Source organism: Eptatretus burgeri, chromosome 11 (genome assembly GCF_056783735.1).
Source record: "Eptatretus burgeri isolate ZD-2024b chromosome 11, Ebu_testis_v1, whole genome shotgun sequence".
Lineage (NCBI taxonomy): Eukaryota > Metazoa > Chordata > Myxini > Myxiniformes > Myxinidae > Eptatretus > Eptatretus burgeri.
The window spans coordinates 30933412-30946392 of NC_140971.1; the positions used below are offsets into that span (position 1 = coordinate 30933412).

General features: G+C 47.0%; 1 protein-coding gene across 9 annotated transcripts in view; it reads left to right on the forward strand.

Annotated features, from left to right (window-relative positions):
- Positions 1-553: 553 nt before the first annotated feature.
- LOC147016769 (uncharacterized) overlaps positions 554-12981 on the forward strand; it is a 452599-nt gene continuing 440171 nt past the window's right edge. For 3 of the 9 annotated variants that reach the window (XR_015049175.1, XM_085845744.1, XM_085845743.1), the window contains exon 1: positions 554-877. Coding sequence is in view for 6 of the 9 variants with exons in the window: in XM_085845744.1 (XP_085701870.1) it covers positions 812-877 (66 nt within the window). In the remaining 3 variants the exon portion in view is untranslated. The remainder of the gene's footprint in view (positions 878-12981) is intronic. The other 6 variants (XR_015049176.1, XM_085845739.1, XR_015049178.1 and 3 more) reach the window with 5 other exon arrangements.

A 12981-nucleotide genomic window follows, 5' to 3' on the forward strand; every position in this document is an offset into this window, starting at 1 on the left:
CACACACACACACACACACACACACACACACACACACACACACACACGTGACAACACACGATTGTTGGACAAGACGAACATAGTACTGAGCATCAAGGAATCGCAACTGAGCCTCCTCCCCATGTTTGCCAATGTATGGGGATTGTCCATACTCTGAACCATTTAAATACTGAAAGTTAAGCAAGAAAGCAGCGCATACCCTTTTTGAAGTCTTTGGTATGACTTGCTGGGGTTTTTAGCGAAGACCTTCCAGACTCGGAGTGGATGCTCCAAACATTACCCCACCAAGTCTGGTCAAACCACCAAGCTTGTTTTCTACCTTTCCTTTATATTATTTGCAATCATTGGGGCTGCATTCTGGCACGATTGGCCAGGGTGTGTGTTTCTTCGACCACATACCTGCTCAGTGGTGAAGTGTAAACATACATTAGTTTGGCAAACTTTGTTGGACTGTGTACTTTGGACATGGGGCTGAGGTTCATGTCCTCAGCTTTGTTATGTTTGAAAATTTTGAAAAGTTGAAAAGCCAACAAAAAGTTGGCTGGTTGACCTGCATGCCACAGTGTAGCAGAGAACATTGCTTGTATGCAGTGGGCGGTAATGTGTTTTTCACAGGCTCCATTATAGACGTCAGCTTAAACCGGAAATATATTTTTACCATTATAAAAAGAAATATAGACATACTTGCAAGGTGCCCGTGCTATGTACAGGTGGGAGCCCAAGAACAAACAGACAATGAGGAAACGGCAAATGCCAAACCATGAACCAATAAATTCCACATTCCTGTGACACTTTCAATCGAACGACAGGCATGGACAACTGGTTTGTGAAGGACTTGGACAAAAAACTTACTGCAGCTGACACCAACAGAAGTAAGGTGGGTAATATTTCTATGATGTCACAATGGCGAAACTGCAAATACCAATTCTGCACGTGAAGCCAATAGGTATTCATGGGCCTTGTGAAGGTGACAGTATGTGTAGGCCTCAGGCTTCAGGGCTTAGGTTTCAGGCCTGAGGTTGGAATTATCTCAGCTATATAACCATGATGTATGAAATAAACAATAATCAGTATGCATGGTTTTGCTTCACGTATGAAACTAGGGTTATTTTTTTTATTTTTGGGACGATCGAGGCAGTCGTCTGTTGCCTATACACTGCCCAAATAAAGGCACATGTCAGAAGAATTTGTTACATGCTTGGAATAACATCTTCCTTCGGGCAAGTACTCCGCAAGTGAAATAATTTCCCAAGGAATTAAATTAATTCTTCAGATAGGGCAGGCTGCAGCCTCTTTCCTCTCTTCAGACAATGACAAAATCACAAGGTGGTCAAACACTTGGAATAATATGTCTTTCAATCCTGACAAATCTCACACTCACTCTTTCTCAGAAAGGACCGTCTGGCAACCCCCCTACCCCCACCCTCCTATACTTTCTTAACTATCCTTTTGAGGAAATTCAGTCATTAAAACTCCTGGGTCTCGTGATCAAACCACAATCTTTCTAGAACAAACCACATTTCAAGGTTGGCCTCCAAAGCCAGTCACCGACTGGGCATATCCTCTATCAAAGAAAGTCCTTCCTTGGCACACCTGAACTCCTGTCCACTTCCAAGGCCTTCGTCCACAGCTTTATGGAACACTGTTCCCCACTTTAGGTTAGCACCCCTGCCTCATACCTTGCTCTGATTGGAACCATGGAAACCAAGGCCTTCAAGATTATTGGAATCTCCTGCAATGAGGTTGTCTATGGGCTGATCACTTTCCTATCACAGTCAGGTCGGTGGTCTCTCTGTCTTCTATCGCCTCCTTTCTGGTCTCTCTCTCTCTCTCTCTCTCTCTCTCTCTCTCTCTCTCTCTCTCTCTCTCTCTCTCTCTCTCTCTCTCTCTCTCTCTCTCTCTCTCTCTCTGTCTCTGTCTCTGTCTCTGTCTCTGTCTCTGTCTCTGTCTCTGTCTCTGTCTCTGTCTCTGTCTCTGTCTCTGTCTCTGTCTCTGTCTCTGTCTCTGTCTCTGTCTCTCTCTCTGTCTCTGTCTCTGTCTCTCTCTCTCTCTCTCTCTCTCTCTCCTTACCTCTTTTTTTTTTTTTTTTTTTCCCCCCACCTGTGGAACCAACATCCACATTCCTTTCAATCTCATTCTTCCCTCCAGGTCTTCAAAACAAATGATTACCACCATCTCAGATCATCCCCAATCCAAAACCATGATCTTTTCTACCCACGTTAACCCCCAAGCCCTCCTCCTTCTAAATTTTCAGTTTTTACTTCCTGAGAGTGTCCTTCTCTTTCCATCTTGTCCCCCCCCCCATATGTCATATTCTGCCTCCTATTCCTCCCCACACTTATTGTTTGTCCAATTTTCTCTCCATTCTGTCCTCCAACTCCATTGTTTGTGTCCTCCCTTGCTCCACTGCACATTTTGTCCTATGGCGTCCTGATCCGTTCAGTGTTCTCGCTGTTGCACGAGCCTTGACTGTGTATACCAAAGAAAAGAAAAAAAAATCAATTTTATCACCTAATGCACCCTGACTACGACCACCTGCTATCGGGAGACGAGCATCTGTCCCACACACCGTTAATTTTTGTCCTTAATTTTTAACAGCCAAATTTAGTACACTTGTTCGAGTTAATGAAGGATCAGCAATACCTCAACGCGACTTGAACATTTAATGGAAGAAAGGAAACGAAATGATTAGTGGGTAATGTTAAGAGAAGGGGATAAGGACATAATGTACAAGAGGCTGTTGAATCATTTTCCTTTTTAAAACAATCGTGGAGCCAAAAATGACTTGCATTCGAATTGCATCAGGAAACACCCACTGCTGTTTAAAATATGTGACACCGGCTGTAAAACCACATAGAAAAGCACGAATGTGCAGCAGACAAATGTCAGCCACTTTGCATCACCTGATTTTCAGTGTCAGCTGTGGTGTAGCCTGCGGGCATGCAGGGCGGGGCATGATGATGGGAGGAGGGGTCGGCGTGGTCATCGGGTCTGCAAGGGATATAAGGTGTGCGCGCCGCCTGAGGCGTTGTAGTAATGCTGGAGTCGCCCGGCTCGTGAGTGTGCTGAATACGTAATAAAGGAGAGCCACGGGCAAAGTACGCCCGCGCTCGCGCTTGTGCAACACAGCCCGGCTCGACTGTTCCCCCGCTCGTGTCTGCCTGCTAAGCATCTTCTATCCAGTACACCACAGTTGGCTGACGAGAATCTACGGATCGGCGTGTGCAGGGCGGCAAATAACCCGTGCGGTTCCAGGCTACGGAGCCAAGGGTCTCGCCAGCACGAGCATGGCAGAAGGTCGGGGCACGGTGCACGGGCGCGTACCCGTTTTCGGGGGAAATGAATTCGAGTTGTTTTCTGAACAGTTGGGTTGCTACTTTCGCGCGAATGATGTAGATGATGAAGAGAAACGCAAGGCGATCTTGCTCGCCTCGCTATCAACGGAGCACTACCGGCTGCTGAGTGATTTGGTGGCTCCAAATAAGCCCAGTGATGACGGGCTATCGTTTCAGGACATCGTGGCGAAAATGAAGACCCACTTGGCGCCAGAGAAGTCGTTGCATCTCGCGCGGTTCCAGTTCGATCACCTTGCTAAGGGTGGCGAGGAGCGCGTTGCAGACTTCGTAGCACGGGTGAAGCATTCGGCTGTGCCTTGCAAGTTCACGACAGAGGAGCGTCCGGCACGGCTCAGAGATCGTTTTATTTCTGGTCTGCGAGACACAAAGATGGTAGCAGCCATCCTGCGGTTGATCGACATCACATTCGACTCGGCGGTCGGGACTGCTTCGTCTGTCGAGCAGACACTCACAGATGTCCGCACCATCGCTGGCCAGGACGTAATGAGTAGCTCCAGCTGGGGCATGTCGGCTGATCCCGAAGTCCACGCGGTGACCGCGCAGGTGCCGCAGGTCGCGCAGCCCGGAGTCTGCGCGATGACTCAAGTGCCGCAGGTCGCACGCGCACCTGGCGGTGCGGGACGAGGGCGCGCACCGCAGCACGGTCGCACCGGGAGCGAAGTGGCTTTCCAGGGGTGCTGGGGGTGTGGGGGTCCGCACCTGCGACAAATGTGCCCATATAAGAACACCGTGTGTTTGCATTGTCACAAGGTGGGACATTTGAAGCGTGTGTGTCGGATGGCGGGGGCCTCCGTTGGGGTCTTGGATGACGAGGTGCGGGAGGACCCCAGTGACCTGGAGATCGGCCTGCAACCGGGGCATGGCGATGCCGGCGGGCCGGAGCAGGAGATGCAACCACGGTTGAGTCTGTTTTCCGTTGGTTCGGAGATGACGACGCCATTCACGGTGGAGGTCGAGGTGAATGGCGAGCCGACCGTGTTTTGCGTGGACACCGGGGCTGCGGTGTCGGTCATGGGTGAACAGGCGGCTCGTGGTCTTCGCGGTGTTCGCCTGGTCAAGACGGCCTTGTCGCTGTACAGGTACACCGGTGAAGCGATTGCACCGCTTGCGAGGGCCGACGTCTCAGTGCGCTACCGAGGTCGACGCGCCCGGCTCTCGGTGTTCGTGGTGCGAGGGGAGGGGCCCGCCCTTTTGGGTCGGGACTGGCTGGCGCACCTCGGGCTGGATCTCCGGTTCATACCTCCAGGTGTGCCAGTGCTCTCTTCGATGCCTTCGTCGAGTACCGAGGGCGAGGTTCTGGCGGCGGGAGCCGCGTCGATGCAACGGGAGCGGCCGTTCGTTGCTGCCTGCGGCGGTGATGTACGGTTAGGGAGCGGCGAGAGCCGTATCAGCTCTCGCGATGAGTTCCCGCGCTTCGGCAGCGTTCGTGAGGCAATGCGCGCCGGTGTTGTTCGGGCAGCTTCAACAGGTTGCGGGGAGCCCGTGGCATTAGAGGAAGTCGCGAGTCACAACATTGAGTCGACAACCAAGAGACGGACTCGTGATGTGGGTTGTGGGTTGCTGTTCATTGCATATGTGTTTTTCCTTGCTCTAGTGATGCAGTTTAACGTTGTTGAAATAAATGCCAGCAGTTCCCGTGTGAGAGTGGGTTTGGCGGAGATCAATCAATGGGATTTGTATTATGATCAATGTGATGTGGTGGCTTTGGGAGCGGTGGTGGCGAATAAAAAGGTTGGGTTGGCCTTCCATTGTCCCGGGCCGCGGGTAGTTGCTTTGTCATGTGCTGGGATTTTGTCAAAAGAACGTGCTGTACAGAAAAATGAGTTTGCAATGGTTCAAATGATGTTCGTAGTGATTTATAACGAGCCAATGATTGAAGTGTGGTTTAAATGGAATTGCTACCATCTAACTGCCGTGTGGGTCTCGAAGATCGACTCGGGGCCAAGACTGGTGCGCTGGTCGGCGTTACCCCCACCTCTGGTTGCGGGCGCAGCTCTCTGTGTTCGCTCAAGGCCGTTTAGACGGGCGTTGGCGTCTCAACTGATTGTGGTGCATGGGTTGTTTTGGAGCATTGAGTGCGTCCAGCCAGCGGCGCTGTTCAGCGCCCCCATCCAAGGTCGATCAAGGCTGGCGCTGGCGCCACGGCTTCCAGACAGCGGGCTTCCGGCCTCGGAATGTTTATCTACGTCGGGTCTGCCTGGGGGAAGTGGGCCGGAGGCGTTTGATGGTGCCGGGGGAGGTTTGCTCGGGAGATCGCCACGGCCTCGCCGAGGGCCATGTCAGCATGAGCCGCCTGGGGCGTTTCCGCTGTGTAGGGCTGCTGTGCTTTTCGCCTTGCTGCTTCATATCGGTAACGCGGCCAGAGTTTGGGAGGTGCTGTGTGCACCTCCGTCTTCGGAACCTGGCCGTGGCAACTCCATAAGCTCGCTTTCACGCATTATATGATGTGATGTGCTGTTATACTTCGCTGTTTTCATTCTTTGTGCCTTGTCGACTATTATACCATAGTCCTTCGTGTTGTTTATGCTTATTATTATGGTGATCATTTAATAATCATAGTTTTAGGAGGGAGGAGTGTGGTGTAGCCTGCGGGCATGCAGGGCGGGGCATGATTATGGGAGGAGGGGTCGGCGTGGTCATCGGGTCTGCAAGGGATATAAGGTGTGCGCGCCGCCTGAGGCGTTGTAGTAATGCTGGAGTCGCCCGGCTCGTGAGTGTGCTGAATACGTAATAAAGGAGAGCCGCGGGCAAAGTACGCCCGCGCTCGCACTTGTGCAACACAGCCTGGCTCGACTGTTCCCCCGCTCGTGTCTGCCTGCTAAGCATCTTCTATCCAGTACACCACATCAGCCAGAGACCCACAATGGTAATTGATCTAGCCATCTCCACAGAAATGATTCATACAATCACTGAGTCAGTATCTGCTGCTTCATAGTGCGTTATTTAATATTAGGATGCAACTTGAGTAATTCCATCTTCTAGTAGCTGTTATTGAAATTTGAATCGAGTTACCCTTGCCAGAGGAGAGGGTATTGCATTTGGGTCCGTTTGTTTGTCTGTCTGTGCACACAGAACGTAAGTACGTTTATTAATTGCGTACTAATGGAATGTGAGTATGTCTATTAATGATGTACTATTGGGACGTGAGTGTCTACATTGTAAAAGGAGAAGTGTGTGTGTGTGTGTGTGTGTGTGTGTGTGTGTGTGTGTGTGTGTGTGTGTGTGTGTGTGTGTGTGTGTGTGTGTGTGTGTGTGTGTGTGTGTGTGTGTGTGTGTGTTCGTCCATCCATCTGTCTGTGTGTAACATTCCTTTCCGCCCATTGGTTGGACAGTTCACCTAACTCCACTCACGATTTCAATCTGAAAAGCATACCGCCGCCATTTTCGTGATATGCGAAGCCAAAGACATCTTCAGAGCTGTCATACTCACAATTGCCATTCCCTCCCTATGAGTTTTTCCTTCAGTCTAAAATGACCAAAGTGGGAGTTAAAAGGGTTTTATGCTGCTCGGCATCACAGGCCTTGTGAAGACAATCCTCAGCGATCGAGGCAGGGGTCTGTTGTCTCGATACTGCCCAAATAACTATGTGGCATTCTGTAAAGGAGGGATTTTACCACGGAGGTTACGCCGGCCCTTGCTATTGTTTCCGACCATCTTCTCTTAAACGACTCCACCAAGCACATTAAAACCCATGTCTTTGTCTGAAGACTTCTGTGAATCTCACGACATTCTGAAAGAAAACATCCATCATTATTTACTTTTTAAAATGTGTATATATCCATCGGGAAGTAGATAATTAGTTTGGGTTTGCATTTTCATGGGGGTTAGCATTACCCAGTTTGCATTTTATGTTATTTTCCTGTCTGCTCTTAGCCAATCATGTTGTTGTTGTTGTTGTTACATGGCATTATAGACAAAGTGTTGTTGATTTTGATGTGCATAATATAGTTCAAGGATCATTTATTGGCACAATTAGCCTGCTCATGGTCACTTGAGAGTTGTCATGCCACAGGGTTTCCACATATCTCATGGGATTGTTCGATGGACAGATGACCGTAACAGAGTTGTGTGAACTTGGTGATCGTATGATAGGGGAGTGTAATAGCCCGTTTGCTTTTATGAGCGGGAGGACGGTGAGGAGGGGAGGAATGGGTTGGGAGGGGGCATAGCAAAGAATGGACAGAGTCGGGTGGGGGAGGTTGAGGTCTTGGGGGGGGGTGGGTTGACGACTTTGGTGTGGGGGGGGTGAGGACTTTTGGTTGTGGGAGGGGCTGAGGACTGGTGGTGGGAGCTTTGAAGTCTTAGAGTGGGGAGGGGATTGGCACCTTTGGGTTGCAAGGGGTAGGGTGAGGACTTGGGGTTAAGAGGCAGAGGTCGAGGACTTTGAGTTTGTGAGGGGCGGGGGAGACAAACGCCATACAAAGCAAATCCTGGCAAGGGTCTGCAATCTCTGATTGCTCTTTCTCGTTTCCATTTAAATTGGCGCAATTATTTTCATGGCTTGCATACAGCTGGCCATTTTGTTTTTGTTTCTATTTTGCAACCATTTCACTTCAACTGTGTATGATACAACTCTCAACATACTGTGAATGTCATATTGATTTTCTTTTTCATTGCATCTGTGAGCAATTCTCCTCCTTAACACAGTTCTTAATTACCTCCTATAGGTCTTGGCTTGATCTGGTCTTGGCAGTGTCTCAAATGGAAAGCAGTGCTTAAGGCCTGGTCACACCTTGACGTTTTAGCCAGCGATGGCAACGTATTAAAATGTATGTAAAACGCTGGCTTCCGTTGAACTTTTGATGTTTTTTTTTTAAAGATTCGGACATATTCATAGCGACTTGGTCTTATGTATAACGCATTGGTAATGGACACAGAACGTTTTGTTGTGTTATAGATAACTTATACCAACGAATGCTGAACCTGTTGTCAGCCTACACAACCGATGCCCAACGATAGTCTAACTTAGGCAAGGCGCGTTGCACGCATCGCCGACGATGTCGTGACGTAGCCTATTAAAAGGCTGACGCACAACGATTCGAATCATAACTGCCGTAGAAATGGAAGTGTCAACATCGCAGTCACACCTTGGCGATCTTGCCAGCGTATGCCGACCTAAGAAAAATGTGTCTAAAACGTTGGGGCACATCAAATACGGTATGAGTAAGTTTGGTATACGTGAGTACAACGCTAAAGTACGCTATCATATGTCGTAGTAAGTAGAGTATGTCAAGAAATTTTAAACATGTTCAAAATTTTACGACGTACTCGGCGTATGACACACGTTCCGCATGCGATGGGGATAAGTTTTACACACGATATGTGGACGCTTACACACGTCCACAAAGGCTACTTATAAGCTACTCATAAGTCGAAACACGTCGCGGTAATGTCTTTTACGCGAAACTTATTTCTAACTTATGTTTGACGTGCTTTGAACCAATTCTTTACGTAGTTCCAACACACATCGACGTATGTAGACGTATTCCAATGACGTCTTCCGGTCGACAAAAAAAAATTAACGTGTTTCTAGCTTACAACTGCCATATAAAGACGTGTTCCCAGCGGTTTTGGGAATTGGGATATAAAAATGCTGCTCATAAAAGGGGAACCCAACAGTGTTTTCGAGTCCTTTTTGAGTCGATGTCCATGTCAGCAGTATCAGTATCAGTATCAGTATTAGTAGTAGTGTTAGTAGTAGTTTGTTCATGTTGGCAGTAGTTGGTGAGTGTGAGGGGGAGGGTGTGGGTTATGATGGATCGTCCTTGCGATTAACGATTTAACGATTTAAATGGCTGCATCTCCACTATTGAAAGTAGACGCTTGCGCTCAACAATTGGATTTTTTTTACACTCAACGACTTTTAAACGGTACCACTCAACTATTTTCATTGTTTACAATGAACGATTTAAATTGCTGTCACTCGACTTTGTTTTTTTGACGCTGGGGTTTGGAAATTTGAAGCGTTTCTTCTGAACGTGTTAAAACGCTCAAACTCGACTATTTTAAATAGACGCTGCCGATGGACAATTGGAATCATAGCCAAGCTAGACATCGAAGTGTGAACATCCTCGTCATGCCGAAGAAAAGTTTGAAGAATGCTGCAAATAAGTGTCGTGGCCGTGGCCGTGGACGCTGACGCAAGGACGATCCATTATACCGACGTCTTTCAGCCTATGAGTAACTTAAAAGTAACGTCTGTCGATGTGTGGCAACGATCGCGTAACGTGCCAACAACACGTTAATCATAGGTTAGAAATAATTTCGGGTACGCTAAACATTACCTCGGCGTGTCTCAACTTATGATTAACTCACAAGTAGCATGTGTTGACGTCTGTCAACAATCGCAGACCGTGCATACAACTTGTGGCCAGCGTAGCGGAACGTGTGAGTCATACGCCGGCATACGTCATGAAATTTCAAGCATGAAAAAATTTGAGGACAACCGAAAAGTACAACGTTTAAAGCCAGCATACAACAACGTATGGCAGTGTTTTTCAGCGTGCTCTCAATGTTATCAAAACTTACCCATAACGTATTCAACGTGTGCCAGCGTTTTAGAAAAAAAAATCAAAAATCGGCATACGTTGGCTAAAACGTCAAGGTGTGACCGGGCCGTTAGTTAAATCCACATCCTCATTTGCTTGTCAACACTGAAGATTTCAAGATATACTATTCACACAGTTACTGTTGTGTCCCATCTAAACTTCTACTGCTTTTCACTCAAGAGGTACAGTTTTCAGGTTCCCATGCAGGTGATGAGGGTTAGCCCCAACTAGAGTCAGTGTATAAGAGAGTTGTGAGAATTTGCAATTAGAAGCCATTTTGTTTCCATCGAGTGTGGTGTACCGAACCCGTTTCCATTGTACGTGAAACATAATGTGTCCGTTTTCTAATCAAGCTCGTTATCTGCATCAAAATGGAAGATTATATTGTTGTGCTTGTTGATTTATTTGCGTTCTTCCAACGAGTCAGAATAAGCATTTACAATCATACATGATTGATATAACTTAAAACGCATCACAGAAACCATGGCAAAATGAAGTGGAATGAGCGAGTAAAGGTTCACACTGTTGAGTGCTTGATTTCAGGTGTACAGAGCGAGTGAGTTGAAGAAACACATCGGTATAGCGAGAGAATGTAGAAACTTGAATGAAGTGGAAGAAGAAAAGTAGATGACAGCAATTGAGACACAACATTCATGCCAGATGTGCACACCATCAAGAGAGGAGAGAATTAGAAAAGACAACAACTGTGAATGAAAAAAGAATAGAAAGAGCTTGAGAAGGTTGATTGATTGATTGATTGATTGATTGATTGATTGATTGCGTGTTCTGTCTGAAGGTCGGTCCTTGGCTGCCTTGACAAGGGTGAAACTTGATGGTTTGCCATTGCCTTCCCAGCAGTTAGTCATTGCAGGAATTTGTAATTTGTTCAGGATAACAGTGATAACTCGCCTACTCTTGGTGAAGGTCACAGTGGCATCTTGAGCATACACCAACTAATAATAGCGGACAGGACACCCAGCCTCATGTCCATTCGATGGATGCCATGCACACTGAAGAATCACCCTACATGTGACGCACTGGCATGACCATATGTCTTTCTATCCTTGCACCTTGTCTTGTATTCTTTAGTTCCGGGTTAAAATGTGAATCCCTTTTCTGACCGATTAGTGCACCCAAAGGTCCAGCATCTGTCATTTTGGAAGAATAAAATGACCGTTTTTACAGCCATTTTTCCCTGCTGTGCAGGGGTTAGGCTTTTTCTTGAGGCAATGTTTTATGGCCGGATGCCCTTCCTGACGCCAACCCTGGTCGCCTCTTACGACACACAGGGATAGATTTTGGAAGAATAGAAGAATATATATATATATATATATATATATATATATATATATATATATATATATATATAATTTCTGTTAACGTCTGCGTGTAATTTGACGTATCTCCTCCAAAACTGCCGGACGGATTGTCGCCATTTTCGGCATGCGGGTGCTCTGTGGTCTCATGAACAGCATGGGCATTGTGAGATCACTAGACGGACAGGTTTGGGAAATTTGGCCGATTTTCTAATTTTTACGTTCATTTGCATGGCGACGTGTGACGTCACCGCTGAGAGGCGTAATTCTGTCATGACATAAGTGGTCATTCGCTGACGTCATTACGTCTGTCGTCGACAGACCGTCACCGCCGATGGGCGTAAAATGCCACTCCTCGAAAACAGTGTCTGCAATGTAAAACCCTCTTCTGCATATGCTGACTACCTCAGAAGGTGAATTTGACACAAAAATGTAACAAGAAACATTGTATTTAAAGTAAAGATTAATTTTTTTTAAAATATCATTTCTGTTAACGTATGCACGTAATTTAACGTTTCTCCTCCGAAACTGCCGGCAGGAATGTGCTCATTTCCCATATACTGAGGATTCTTAATGTGATGAAGACGATGCACTAAATTTATAAGCTGGAATTGGATGACAACGTGGCTTCAACAAGATTTTCAACCCATCGAGGGCCGCATTTATTCCCGTTAAGTCGCCATTGCTGAACTGCTGTCCGGTAAGTGCTGCCGTCTATCCAAAAAATATGAACTGGAGGAAGGGAGTACTCATTGCACCAACACTGAACATAAACATAACTGATAATAAATAGTAAGGCTCAGAACATCAGCAATGGTCGTCGTGTTTTAAAAATCGGCGTGGAAGGAGGGGAACGATGAGCGCCAGAGCTAAGCCAACATGATGTACCCCGATTGGCTCTTTCCCGGACTGAACACGCCCTCTTAGAACTGTCAATTTGTGTCTGAAATTCAACGTACGTCCCTTACTGAACACGCCCTCTTAGACTGTCAATTTGTGTCGAAATCCAATGTACTTCCCGTAATGAACACGCCCTCTTAGACTGTCAATTTGTGTCTGAAATCCAACGTACATATTAAAAACACCCGAATATAAGTTGCAATAGGCCTACGTCCAGATAACATCAAAGGCTATAATCTGAAGGTAGGGGGAACCAGGGAACGGTTATGATGTCATCCATTCATTGCCTGGATTCTCTTCTTTTCTTTGTTCTCCGAAAGCGCGGTGTCCGACAATAGATTCTGTACCTTGAATGTGTGCGTGTTAACTGTTCAAATTAAAGAGGTGTTCGTTTGTCAGATGCACCCAAACAACTGCTGTTCATTACATTAATTGTCAATATCAACCACCATCGTTACCTGTGTAGTGTCTTGCATGTGTGGTCTTCAAATTAAAGCGTCCAAGCGGTGTTCGATCGTCGGATGTGCGCCAAAAAGTGCCGTTCATTACATTAATTGTCAATATCAACCGCCATCGTTACCTGTGTTGTGTCTTGCGTGTGTGATCTTCAAATTAAAGTGTCCAAGCGTTGTTCGATCGTCGAATGTACACCAAAAAGTGCCGTTCATTGAAATTTGCATTCTGATTCTCGGTCACCCTCCACTGCTCCTGTTCAGTCTCGGGCTCGGCCTATATCATGTTAAACTTACCCCATCAGACGCCAACCTTCCAGTCACACTGCAGAGGATGCAATTTACAGCCAGACTCGCATACTCGATGATCATAAACAAATCCCAGGGCTAAACATTTGACAAACTCGG